The sequence below is a fragment of the Coregonus lavaretus genome (genome assembly GCF_964263955.1).
Source record: "Coregonus lavaretus genome assembly, chromosome: 24".
NCBI lineage: Eukaryota > Metazoa > Chordata > Actinopteri > Salmoniformes > Salmonidae > Coregonus > Coregonus lavaretus.
The window spans coordinates 38,484,745-38,498,688 of record NC_140011.1 but is presented as its reverse complement, the minus strand read 5'-3'; the positions used below and the strand labels follow the sequence as shown (position 1 = coordinate 38,498,688).

At 40.3% G+C, this 13,944-nt stretch overlaps 1 protein-coding gene across 1 annotated transcript; it reads right to left on the bottom strand.

The window, feature by feature from the left end:
- Positions 1–1,293: 1,293 nt before the first annotated feature.
- On the bottom strand, positions 1,294–13,785 carry LOC311099728 (reticulon-3-like). The gene is made up of 7 exons (XM_084140466.1): positions 13,497–13,785; positions 6,638–6,845; positions 6,350–6,488; positions 4,208–4,277; positions 3,019–3,065; positions 2,860–2,918; positions 1,294–2,603 (listed from the first exon to the last, which is right to left on the bottom strand). Exons 1-7 carry the CDS (start codon positions 13,573–13,575, stop codon positions 2,555–2,557), a joined length of 651 nt encoding a protein of 216 aa, XP_083996592.1. The 5' UTR covers positions 13,576–13,785; the 3' UTR covers positions 1,294–2,554.
- Between the last annotated feature and the right edge of the window lie 159 nt (positions 13,786–13,944).

Below are 13,944 nucleotides of genomic sequence, written 5' to 3'. Positions count from 1 at the left end.
TGTGACCGTTAAAAGCTCACTGGGTTGAGGAATCATTGACAACATAAGTAGACATTTTACTCTGTGGCCTATAGCGACGTCCGGATCCCTCCCTCTCTCGTAAAATCTATTGGCCAATTATATGATAGTGATATAATCTCCACCATTGTCATCTTCATCACTGATTGACCCTCTCATCATCCAGGGCCAGATTACCCAATCAGTCACATGCCCAGGGGCCCCACTGATTTTTCTTATGTAAAGAACCTGGCATAAACCATGGCAAAATATGCAGAATTGCATGAAATTAATTTTAAAACAGCAACATTTTCCCTCCGCCACCAGAGGGGGACCTTTCATCATTATATGTATGCGCGCATCACTGAAAGTCTCTTTGGATAAAAGTCTCTGCTAAATGGCATATTATATTAAATCAAACTATTAACTCTTATGGGATGACTTCTAGATTGGAAGTACCAACCACATCTCATCTATTTGTGGCTCAAGCAATTTCAGTCAGTCATTCACTCGACTCAAAATTGTTGCTTATTTCACCTCATTGCTTCCATCTACTGTTCAGAATAGAGAACTGTAGCCTAACTACATAACTAAAATAGCTCATGTCATTTTCCCCCCTGTTCCCCCCACAAATGACGGATAGTTAGGTATGAACATTACACGGGATGGGAGATTAACAGCACGTCCCAGCAGAACTCATTCATTACAACATCAACAGAAATTTGACTTGGCTAATGAGTCGCTTCCTGGTTATACGTTTCCTTCCCTTGTGCCGCAAACTAGATGTCATGGTTTACAATATTACACTCAGTGCCAGACACACATTACATTCTCTGTGACATGAGCACATTAACTTGACAGTAGGTGGTCATGAACCCAAAAGTCTATTCGTTGGCGTGGAGGAACAGTACATTCCATACTAGTTACTTTCCCCTAGCGCCTAACATTACTACTTTAATGTACACTCAACTGAAAGATCTTGATACAGTAGGTGTAAGCCATATGGCACTATATCCTCCGTGTTAATTAGTGGAAGGCTATGTAGTGCCATCGACATAATCCTTACACCCATTTTCTCAGGGTTGAGGTGCCAGAGTGTCATGGAAAAATGATTTGGGATTTTTAATTCAAGAATCGGAGGCGAATACGTAGCCTACTTATACAATCAACATTCTTATCTAATCCTCCTATTGCATCCATATTGGAACGTGTGTGATCGTTTACTCCAATTCTGTTGGTTTTCCCAGCTCATACACAAACTGACAAAACAGGATAAATGAGTCGTGACAGCTTGTTGCGATGGTTTACTTAAATTTTTATTTCAGGTTTGATGACTTGCTTACAAAATACTCACAAGCAGAATACTAAGTGCAGATAGCAAACAACTGTCTTTAGGATGAACTGAGATGATGCTGAAAAGGTTGAGTGCGCCCCCTCCAAACAAAGACATTACTTCAAACAATGAACATCGTTTATTCCACATCAGACATCATTGCACGCATGATAGAACAGCAGAGTATGTACTATGTTTATTTTTTATTTTTACCACGATGCAGAATGCTCCTATAATAATAATAATAAGCCATTTAGCAGACGCTTTTATCCAAAGCGACTTACAGTCATGCGTGCATACATTTTTGTGTATGGGTGGTCCCGGGGATCGAACCCACTACCTTGGCGTTACAAGCGCCGTGCTCTACCAGCTGAGCTACAGAGGACCACAAGTTTGTCTCCTCTGCCCAGTTTCAAAAACAATAACTGCGCCTGGGGCGCAGTTCCACCTAATGCAGATCTCAGCTTTGAATTCTTTCATTAAAAAAAAGAAGACAAAAAAATCTGTATTTTGTGACAATTTACAAACTACATCAACAAATGACTTTTCCCTCAAAACACAAACCAGCATGATTAGTGTACAAACATTTGCGTTTCAAAAATGCTACACAACATTATGTATCCTTGAAATAATTAAAAGTTATCCTGATTTAAACCCCCGGTTCAATCAGGAATCATCTGTTAAAGCCCCAAATCAGCAGTTGAAACAAAGTGTTTTCCCTGTTTCGTTAAAAAGATGAGGGAAAGGGTTGGAGAAATGTAACCACTGTCAAATTCATAGACAGAGTTATGGATGCAAGGACTGACCATCCATGATATCAAAATTATAGTTTTAACCATGTTTTGAGGCTATATAGTGTTTGTTTCTATTTACTTGGTTTACAAACATTGGAGTAAAACAAGTTTATATTTTGGGTTCTGATGGGGTCCGACAGTTGAACTAAGCACATGAGGCATTTATACGTTATATTCTTCAAGAATTAATGGGTACATATCATTAATTTCTAAATCCAACAATGGATGTAGCAACTGCAGATTGAGTTATTCAGAATGTGGCTGGCTCCAACAACAAATACAAGCATTGCACCCTATGCAAATTAGTTATGGTACATTGAATATTGAGCGATGACTTGGCCACAGGTTTGACACTGGCAATGCATTTGAAAGGGTAGGACTGCTTCCAGTATAAGGGAGAGAGTAGTTGTTGAATAGGGGTCATGGACAATCACTCTGCTTTGGTGCGTTTCACTGCCCCAGGAAGTTTATCTTGAAGCCTGAAAAGGGGAAATAATCATACTGTACTTCTCACATCTATATACTGCTAAATTAGAGGTCACATTGCATTTGGGAAGACAAATCCTTTAGGATGGTTCAACCAAGACTGGTCAGGACGAAGTTAATGATGCTGTGTGTTCCTGCATGCCATGACACTGAAATGTCTACTTCTATTGCCAAAAACCAGAACATGTGATTTCTGTGATTTCACCTCATCTACATATTGATGGTTAGAAAAAAAAGAGGTGCCCTTACTTTGCAAGTGTGACTTCAACTCTGGTGCGAATCAGTTCCATGTATTTATCAATCTGTGTCTGAAAGAGAACAAAATTGTTAACCAACAAGCACACAGGTTCATAACAAACATTAGTAATTGTATGCCAAGTAAAAACAAATGCTTTCATTCACACTTACCTTATTTTTGTCATAAACCAGAGGCATGCTGAAGAAGATGACATCAGCTGTCAATGAGAAACAGAGTGGACTCCGGTTAAGTAAGTTTGTTTCTATGGAGGTTTCCAGATAGCATGTTAGAGGTGTCCCATGCTATTTAAACAAAGCTACAGTATTCATTGAATACTATGGACCCGTTTAAAAAGCAATTTGTTACAGTACTATTGTACAGGATCTCTCAAGGCAATTTAAACTATGTCTACTATAGATCATTCAGACCATGTCCCCTCCCCACCCCTCTTTAGACTAAATGTAAGTCTGATTGTTTCAATTCAAAATACTTCATTTTTCCCCACAAGGAGCAATTCTGTAGGCATAAGTGCAGATCTGTACAATACAAGAACATAGACCAGGGATGGGCAACTTTGATGGGGGGCCCAAAAAAATCTGAACTCATTGTGAGGGGCCACAGTTGTGTGCATACCCCCCACCACCACATTGCGAGCAAAACATTTTAGGAGCCCCCCCTTGACAGCGGAGAGAAATGTTTTAGAGTTAACGTCGTGCAATTCTACACATTTTGCCATGGGGCGTAGAGAAAACGTTTCCGTTTTAAAGCAAGTTTGCTGCAATTCTACATATTTTGCAATGGGGCAGACAGAAGATTTAGCAATTTTAGAACTAATTTCCTGCTATTCTACACATTTTGCCATATGGTGGAGACAAATGTTAGTAGTTTTTAATATGATATCTGAGTGAGACTGACAAGCAAAATCAAATGGCGGCCCCCGGCCGGTAATTTGACCATGATAAAAAGTTTAGATAGTTGGCCGCTAGAATAATTTACCAATCTAAAATTGTTTAGCTGACAATGGGATAATTGAGTGACTATCAGTAACTGACATAAGAGAAAACCCGTTGATGCACAACCACATTTGCATCTTGTGTATTCTACTATTCTAACTTGCAACAGTAAGTTGAGACACCAACTGAGTAAAAAAAGTTTGTGCCAGTTGCCCATCACTGACATAGGACAAACAAAACAAACTACACAGCCCCAATAGTTATTAAAAGCATGACGTGTAATGAGAAAAATCTAGGTTCCTAGAGGATGGTAAAAAAACAGATGCGCATTATTATAATACGAATATAAAAGTGTCTACATGACTGGGTGCAGAACTGTTATTGGACAGTGTTTGGTGAGTCTTACCCAGTATAAGGATGGTGATTCCATTGAAGACAGCTCCCACATAGGTCATCAGCCACATGAAACCAGCCAGCTGCAACAGAGGGACCAGCACATTTCAGAAAACCATAAATGGTATAACAAGGACTGCATTTTCCTTGGCCATTTTATAGATCCATTTAATTATCACCCAAATTGTTATCTACTTATTCAAACATTGACTGTGTTTGATATAATGAGTGTCCCACAATGTTTGGCCTCTATAGGAACTTACATGCACTGGCCGCCTTCAGCTGTGTAATCCACTCCTTCCTTAATCCCTCATTTGAATATCTGCCAGGCATTTCTTTCTCTGCCACCACATGACAGCTTTTCAGTCTTTCTTAGTCAGGCGTTACAATATATAATAGAGCGGACTTCAGTGTTGTGAAAAAATATCTCCAAAGACAACAACAACTGACCACAGTTTATATAGACCAACAGCTCTTAAGGTGTGCCAAATATTTAAAACATGTACAGTACCAGTCAAAAGTTTGGACACACCTACTCATTCCAGAGTTCTTTATTTTTACTATTTTCTACATTGTAGAATAATAGTGAAGACATCAAAACTATGAAATAACACACCTGGAATCATGTAGTAACCAAAAAAAGTGTTAAACTAATCAAAATATATTTTATATTTGAGATTCTTCAAAGTAGCCACCTTCTGCCTTGATGACAGCTTTGCACACGCTTGGCATTCTCTCAACCAGCTTCTTGAGGTAGTCATCTGGAATGTATTTCAATTAACAGGTGTGCCTTGTTAAAAGTTAATTTGTGGAATTTCTTAATGCGTTTCTTAATGTGTTTGAGCCAATCAGTTGTGTTGTGACAAGGTAGGGGTGGCATACAGAAGATAGCCCTATTTGGTAAAAGACCAAGTCCATATTATGGCAAGAACAGCTCAAATAAGCAAAGAGAAACGACAGTCCATCATTACTTTAAGACATGAAGGTCAGTCAATCTGGAAAATGTCAATAACTTTTAAAGTTTCTTCAAGTGCAGTCACAAAAAACATCAAGCAATATGATGAAACTGGCTCTCATGAGGACCGCCACAGGAAAGGAAGACCCAGAGTTACCTCTGCTGCAGAGGATAAATTCATTAGAGTTAACCGCCTCAGAAATTGCAGCACAAATAAATGCGTCAGAGATTTTTGGTTCCAACCACTGTGTCTTTGTGAGACGCAGAGTAGGTGAATGGATGATCTCCGCATGTGTGGTTCCCACCATGAAGCATGGAGGAGGTGGTGTGATGGTGCTTTGCTGGTGACACTGTCAGTGATTTATTTAGAATTCAAGGCACACTTAACCAGCATGGCTACCACAGCATTCTGCAGTGATACGCCATCCCATCTGGTTTGCGCATAGTGGGACTATAATTTGTTTTTCAACAGGACAATGACCCAACACACCTCCAGGCTGTGTAACGTCTATTTGACCAAGAAGGAGAGTGATGGAGTGCTGCATCAGATGACCTGGCCTCCACAATCACCCGACCTCAACCCAGTTGAGATGGTTTGGGATGAGTTGGACCGCAGAGTGAAGGAAAAGCAGCCAACAAGTGCTCAGCATATGTGGGAACTCCTTCAAGACTGTTGGAAAAGCATTCCAGGTGAAGCTGGTTGCGAGAATGCCAAGAGTGTGCAAAGCTGTCATCAAGGCAAAGGGTGGCTACTTTGAATAATCTCAAATGTATATTTTGATTTGTTTAACACTTTTTTGGTTACTACATGATTTCATCTGTGTTATTCCATAGTTTTGATGTCTTCACTATTATTCTACAATGTAGAAAATAGTTAAAAATCAAGAAAAACCATTGAATGAGTAGGTGTCCAAACTTTTCACTGGTCATATATATATATTTTTTTTTTTACAATTCTAAGCACCTTTTGAGCCAATTTTCCATCCAGTCAACATAAACCCTCATTTTGTCCTAAGAGCATTCTCATTCAGCCCAGCAGATGGAGCTAGAGTGAGACTCACAAAACTACTCCCCTTGCTATACATGCATGAAAGAAGATTCTACACAAGCACTTTTAGAATTAATCATTTAGAGCCAATTAAAGACCACAGCATTGGAAATCTCCAAGATTGCAGTAGCCTATAGCCCGGTGAACACTACCTTGAGTGAGTCTACCAGGTCCTCCACCAGCAGCAGGTGTCTGGCCTGTTTAATGGCTCGGTTCACGTAGATCAGACACACATCCACATATTTACGGAAAGTCTCAGGCTGAACGGTCAGGTCCTGCTCCATCACACACCTGAGGGAGACAAAGCATCACAGTCATCACCTAACAATCAAATCAGACAATGACTCCATGGGGTCAAGTTCAATACGAGCAGACATAGTTCTAATGATATAATCCTTGTTCTCCCATGTTCCATCATATCCCAAGCTGAGCGGTCGTACTTGAAGGGGTGGCCCTCTTCAGACTTCTGCACTGCCTGAATGACAGACTTGTAGACGCGGAAGGTGATTGTGACACAAAGCAGGGCCAGCAGCAGGTAGGACAACACACTGATGACACTGAAGGTGGCCAGGGACAGAAGGACCAGCAGGGACATGCCAAAGGCCACCGCAGACTTCTTTGGGTCCCGCCAGTACACCAGCTCCATCACTGGACGAGGGACAAGGGACAAACAGGAAGGAGCAGGGAAGAGAGGGAAACAGAATTCATTCTCAAGCCAAACCTGACCGTCGGATGATCACAGATATCATTTATAAATCCTAATACTGAAGGGAAGTTTTGATGAGAGAAACCTGCGAGCATAAAGTTTCCAATTTCCCCCATATGACCTCAGGTATGACCATGACGATGCAACTTTGCCAACATGCAATCCCAGTTGGTCAACATGCAGTTCATTCTAGTTAAACGAGTCATGGCTGTGAGGATTATCCATGTTACAACACACAGGCCTCAGACAGCCAAATCATCCTAAATACATTTTCTCAGGGTTAAAAATCATGGAAGTCATGTGCAACTCATTTTCTCCTTGAGAGACTGGAACAATTGACAGTGGCCCATTATTTGGTCATATCAGGTTGGTCTAATTCTCAATTTCAGCAGTCCACAAATCACTGAAAAATAGTTGCTTAAGCCTCCAGATGCGGGTGACCGCATCTGGAGACAACTGGTTATCATTATCCTGAAAAATTGGTAATCAGTCTCATATCTAGTCAAATTCAGTGGGGACCTTCATTTCATTGATAGCTGCCCTAATTCAGGAGTTGTTCACCCTGTCCCAATGGGCTGCAGACAGAGTTTTTGTAGTCTAGTGTCAAGTTGTTAATTAGGAATGGTGCCAAAAACACCTGCTTTGACTCAAATGGCCCCTCACCTGTTAACTTCATTCCAGTTCAGGAAGCACTAGGCTACATCAATAGCTAGGTTTCCATCCAATTGGCGACAGATTTTCATGCTTATATTCGAAAATATGCATTAAGAAAATATGCACATTTTCCCACCATTGGCGTTTCCACCAAATGGACTTGTTGTGGATAAAAACCAGTGCGTGATGACGCAGTGCACACAATGTACTTTTTCGCTTAAATTTCCATATACCGAATAAAATTCAAAAGTTCAATGTGTTTCCATCAAATGTTCAACTCTACCGTTAGTCTTCACAAAAAATGGTTGCATTAAATAGCAAATGTGCCTACTCTGGTCTTGGCATGTGTACTTTAGCCAACAGCTCGCAGATACAGTGCGGGTAGGCTAGTCTACATGATGAGATTATTAAGGATAAGAGCGAGAATATTTTTATTTGTCAAACGGCAGTTAAGCATCGATCATCATGTCACCAGAATAAGACCCTCAATATTATTGGAAATAAGCATCAAGTTCATCACTGTGAACTTTCACCACCCTGTGAAGTTCATAACTTATTTCATCTGTAGCCTAATAAACTGCATGTTTCCCCGAGTTGTAGTGGGCCCTCCTGTAGCTCAGTTGGTAGAGCATGGCGATTGCAACGCCAGGGTTGTGGGTTCGATTCCCACGGGGGGGTCAGTATGAAAAATGTATGCACTCACTAACTGTAAGTAGCTCTGGATAAGAGCGTCTGCTAAATGACTAAAAATGTAAGACCACACACCATATCGTCGCATGACTCCAAGTTTACTTCGATATGATGGTTATTATATCAATATTTGCGCATAAAAGCATTTCCACCGACCAGATCTCGTATAATTACATTTTATAGACACAAAAAGATACCATGCCGAACAAACAAATTCTATCTGCATTTATCAAATTGGACCAAAACTGTGTTTTATACGGTATGACTTTACTCCAGGGGTGAATGTAAAATAAATAGTGGGGGTACGCGGTACCGGGTAAAACCCGAGCCTCTCACAATAATTCAAACAAAATGTTGATTACACCACTATTTATTATTACCGCATGTCAGAGGCATGAAAGATTTGCAAATGGATTTGAAAAACGGTTGGTATAACCTACGCTCCAAAATGCGATGTGGTTCCACGAGAACACTGACATTTTGCCAAGGCAGAGATGAGTGGCCGACACAGAGACAGCAGTGGATGCGTAGATTCTGGCCTAATGACAATCGCTAAAGGTCATTACACTTTTTGGTGTTGTGTAACAGATGTCTCCTTCCATTCACCACTGTTTGGAGGCTGGAAATATGTTGCAGGTGGATGAACATGCACGTAACCTAGCTGTTACGGATACAGGTATCCTGTATGTGTTTTTCCTCTCCTTCTGCCCTAATCACAGGTGTCCTTTGTGTTCCTGATTGGTGGTCGTTGGGGTGTCCCACCTGTCCAACATCCATTTGTCTGCTGATTGCTGAGGTGGACCAATCAGTATACATTCCTCTGCATTGCACCACCTGTTTCTGGTTTTTCACTAACATCACACATCCTATTGTTTTAAAAGCCAGTCAGTTGTGTTTGCTGACAGAGACTTTTCGTTTGTGAGTATGGATACTGTGGTGTCCTGTTTTTTGTGTACTCACTAATTTGCTGGTTACTCTATATGGTAACTATGTTGTGTTCCTGGGAAAAGGGGGATTTAGCAAGGTGCCCTTGGGCATACATTACCCGTAGAAAGAACATTGTCTAAAAACACTAGTTAGACCTGAGCGCACCACCCACTGTATTTTTGTATGGTTAGCAGTAGCTTAACGGTTCTTGAGGCAGGCAAGATCAGTTTAGGGGGTTTTGACATTATTGTTTCATTCCTTGGGTCCTGCTCAGCCCTTTTTCCCAAACCTTTACCGTGTGTTCATAATAAACATTTTGTGTTTGACGGTAGCTTATGGTTGTCGGTGTATTTTTGTTCTCACTGTTTCCGTGTCAAAATTCTAATTTGCATGAGTTATGTTACGGGTCTCTTTTCCATCCACCCTAGACTTTTAAAGCCACTGGGTTCGTAACACTAAAGGAGCCCTTTGAAGTAAAAAAAACAAACAATTTATGCTCATGATCATTGAATATTAGGGATATCACACTACCCCCATGTTTCAAAGCAAACCGGGCTTAACAAGAGCATACTGGGCTTAAATTGGAACCATGATTTAAGGTGAAAACGACAGAACAGCCAAGTCTACTCATAAAATATTAGGCAACCAATGGTTTGGGGGCATAAATATACACTAAAGACTACAATATTATGCAAAGTTAATATTGATCATATTGAACAATATGTATTTCCATTCTGTATAGGTGGAAGTGCTTTTTGTGCTACTGTATCCTTTAAGCCCACTGGAGAAAAATGTCAAGTTTACAAAAATGTAATCTAGGTATAACAACGCCAGGTTCATTTAACTGTAAAATAAGACAAAATGCATGTTCTGAATGCCTGAAATCTATATTGTATTTTATATTTGTGATCTATTTAGTTATAGAAGCGTGATACCATCAATGCAATCTGTAAAATACCTCCCAACTTTACTTAGAACACAGCAACCTTATAAATGTAGCTAGCTAGCTTCAACATGTAGACCTGTTGCTAGCTAGCAAAAGCAAATAGCTTTTTCACTACTCCAATGTCAATCCAGGACAGGGACCTTTAGCTATCATTATTCCAAGTAATAATTTAAGACTACAAAAATCTATAGGACAAGTATTGTAAAGCTAATACAGTCAAGGCAGGACTCACTAATTTCATTCATACTGACACATAAGAAATGCCACATTATCCCTGTCAATAGGCCTAGTTGCAGTAAGATGCAGAGCACCCTGCCTCTATCCTGATTCTAGTAGCCTGGTTGTTGTAGTTTTTTTTTTACTGTCAGGACGTTCATTTCTAGCTCATAAACTACCATCCTTTGCTATGATGATTTCTTTGATTAATTATTGTCTCTCACTTGTCTCCCAAGATCTATTCAGCTCTCCTCTCAGGTGTCCTGCTCCCAGACATCAACCAAGTGCTAGTCACCAAGCATGGGCTCAGCTGATTCACTCACCTGTGAGGAGAACCATCCTACTGCAGTTTGAATTAGCCCTGCCGTCAATATTAGCCTAAATTCAATATAGAATCGGTTTGAAGAGGTTAAAAACGGATTATGTTTTACAATTGTAACATGCAGTTGTCTTCGAGATGCTCTAACAAGCATGTGTATATCTGTAGTTGGTGTTCTTCAACTCTAAAATGCACTAACTAGACTGTGTAGACTGTAAAACAAAACCCACAAAGACAAGACAACAAGCAAATGCATATGGGGTCTCAATGTGATGAGAATTCTATTGTCCCCGTCAGGAGCCCAGGCTTTTGCCATAGATGGAAGAGTTGTCGTCTCTGGACCAAACGATTTTAATGGATTCCACTAAGGCACTTCTTTCTCTACATCGGTTGGCTACATTGGCACTACACAGCACTTCTCTCTCTATTTACATTGATTGGTAGGTTACACTATATTTAGTGTAACCTACCTATATTTACACTATCCTTCAAATACTGCGCAACACATTTGCCATTTGTCTCCGTACTCAATAAATGGTGAAACACTAAATGTGATGTTTGTTCAAATGTATATGCATGAAACATACATTATGGAAAGCGTGCCTCACTCGCAGTCATAGTTAGTGGAAATCAAACTATGGCCATCTTATTCTAGAGCACAAGGTGTACATTTTGCGCAGCTGTTTTTAGCTTCCTTAGCAGCCAAATTGACATTTACTATAGTTGGCTAGGCTAGTCAAACTAACATGGGAGAGACTATGGACGTTTGTGCCCAAATTGATGACGTTTGTCGCGCAGCAAGAGCGGAGTGGAGAAAAACGAATTCGGTTCAGTTCAGTCAGTCGTCCTGACGAGCCCTTCCCAGCTAGTTAGTTAAGCTTGTGGCTACAAACTTCAGCGTGAATTTGAAACTAGTCTGCCGAAGTTTGGAATGTACAGAATCATTCAGTTATTATAGGAGTAATTGTTATTTTACAAAAAAAATTAACGCTAGACGTTAATGCCGTAGTTGTACATTTTAGGTAAAAATCACTACAATAAATGTGCTTTAGCTGTCACCCTGGCCTGATATTGGCTACACCATCTAGCTAACGTTCCCTCTTCTTACTGCGGGAGCAAAGGACACTGTGCCCAATATTGTGTTGCTGGCTTGCAGCGCAAACTCTCCCCATTGAGCAGTGGACTGTATCACGGTGACATCCGGATGGTTACTACCAATATTACAAGTTATTTCTCGTGAAGGCTGCTATCCTACTCAAAATAAAATCAAGTGGGATTGAACAAATTGGAGATGGTGACCAATACTACAAGTTATTACTACCTCGCCCATCAAAATAAACATCACTAACTTTTACAAGTTTAAAATAGTGCCATGCTGCTGCTAGTAGCCATCATTTCTAGCTGGGAAAGGCTGATCAGCACGACTGACTGAACCGAATCCACTGGTCTCCACACGACGCTCAGCTGCACGACATACGCCATCCATTTGGGCACCAGGCATGTCCATATAGCCTCTCCCCTGTAACATTGGCTAGCTTTCAATAAAATTGGCTAAGTGGTCAACGGAGTTACCTTTTCATAATATCAAGACAATTCGCATTGCATGCTGCATATTTCAGGTGCTCTCGAAAACAGATATTTATCTTATTTCAGTCTTCATCACACACATACAGCAGCTCGGGTTTTACTTGAGGTCGTGTTTACATTTAGATAGAAGCAGGACATTGGCCACCATCAAGAGGAGCATGTACAGGAGTTCTGATTAGTTCCAAGTTTAGCAGTTCAGCAAATTTGCCTAGAGTATACAGTGTTGAAATATACTTATGAGAAAATGTGCAAGAATTAAAGGTGCCAACAACATGTTAGTCATAAGAATGTTTTACTGTGTATATACACACACAACAAAAATCTATTTTTTTGGCTCACCACCACCTACGTTTCCTTGACGAAACCACTGAGCTGACAAGGTTGGGTTGATTAATGAAAGCAAAAGGATGGTAACAATGCCTTCATCGTTCCAATCCTTGTCATGGTGATTAGAACCATTTTAAAAGCATCCGAATAGGGCCATGTGCTCTCGGTCTGTGTTATCTGGAATCCTTGGGATGTCCCCACCCCATTGAAGTTGACATTTTAAATGGGTAAGGTAAGGGTTAAGGTTAGGACTTAGGAACGTCCCAAGGTCCCAAGGAACGTCCCAAGGTTACCGGATAGCATTGACCATGAGCTCTCATGTACAGTATCTGTAGGAGTATGAATCATGTATACAGACAGTACAGTAGTCTTAATTACTGCTATGTTGATTTGGATACGATTGCAGCGTTAGCTTCAGTATTGTATTAGGTAACGTTAGTTAGCTGGCTTGCAACATATTGGAAGTACAATACCAAAGACAGTACAGTTTAGAAACTCTGTGATAATACCTTAGCTACATAACATTGGTCAAATATCAACTGGGTGAACAAACGACCTATTGTGGGCTACCGCGCTAATCAAAAATACAAAAGGCTTTCTCTGGTCTTCGGCCTAACTTAGCTAATGTTAGCTACCAAATGGTCCATACAATTGCTTTATGGTATGGGCTTTTCGCAACACTGCTAACCAAAATAGAGGGACTGTAACGTTAGCTAGTTAGTTATTGGTGTCTTCTATTCTAGGTAGCCAACGTGTGTCCTGTTCAACCTGTGATGAAATTGCTAACTGTCAGAGGCACCGTTAGCATTCACACACGTAAACCCCGCACGCCATCGTACATACATCAATTGTTCGAACATGCATTGCATACGAGGGTAGCTGAACTTGAGCTATTAACTTTGTTTTTTTATTTGAATGATTTCCTACCGGAATATGTGGATTCTTTTGTCGATGAAGCGTTCAGAGAGGACAAGATCTGGGCAGACTGTGTCGTCGGATCTGCCATTTCTGTGATAATTTCTAACAGACAACCAAAATAAACTTAGTAAATTCGAAGTGCGTAGCTAGCTAATATGTTCCTTTCAAAATTCTCTCGAATTTTTAATAGATGACTGATGCTAAATTGATTCCTCGAGCCCGTTTGACGCCTTGAAAATTGTTTTGTTTCGGAGCACAACGCGAGACGTGCCTTCACCACGAAGGGGGGCTTGGCAATAAAGGTGTGGTCTCAAAATGTTCTAGTCAGTATCATTATATCATTACCTTATACCGCATATTTATACAATGGCTTACTTATGCTACTTATAAATATATATTTTTTTTTTCCTGAGTTAGTTTTTCTATATCCATTAAATAACCTTACTAATCACCCAGT

Bases quoted from the DNA above. Each gene is read 5' to 3' on its own strand.
- LOC311099728 (XM_084140466.1), bottom strand. From the start codon at position 13,575: ATGGCAGATCCGACGACACAGTCTGCCCAGATCTTGTCCTCTCTGAAC. The intron at 6,846-13,496 runs GTAGGAAATCAT...TCCCTCGTCCAG, and splicing joins AAAAGAATCCACATATTCCG to TGATGGAGCTGGTGTACTGG. The intron at 6,489-6,637 runs GTACGACCGCTC...TGTCTCCCTCAG, and splicing joins GAAGAGGGCCACCCCTTCAA to GTGTGTGATGGAGCAGGACC.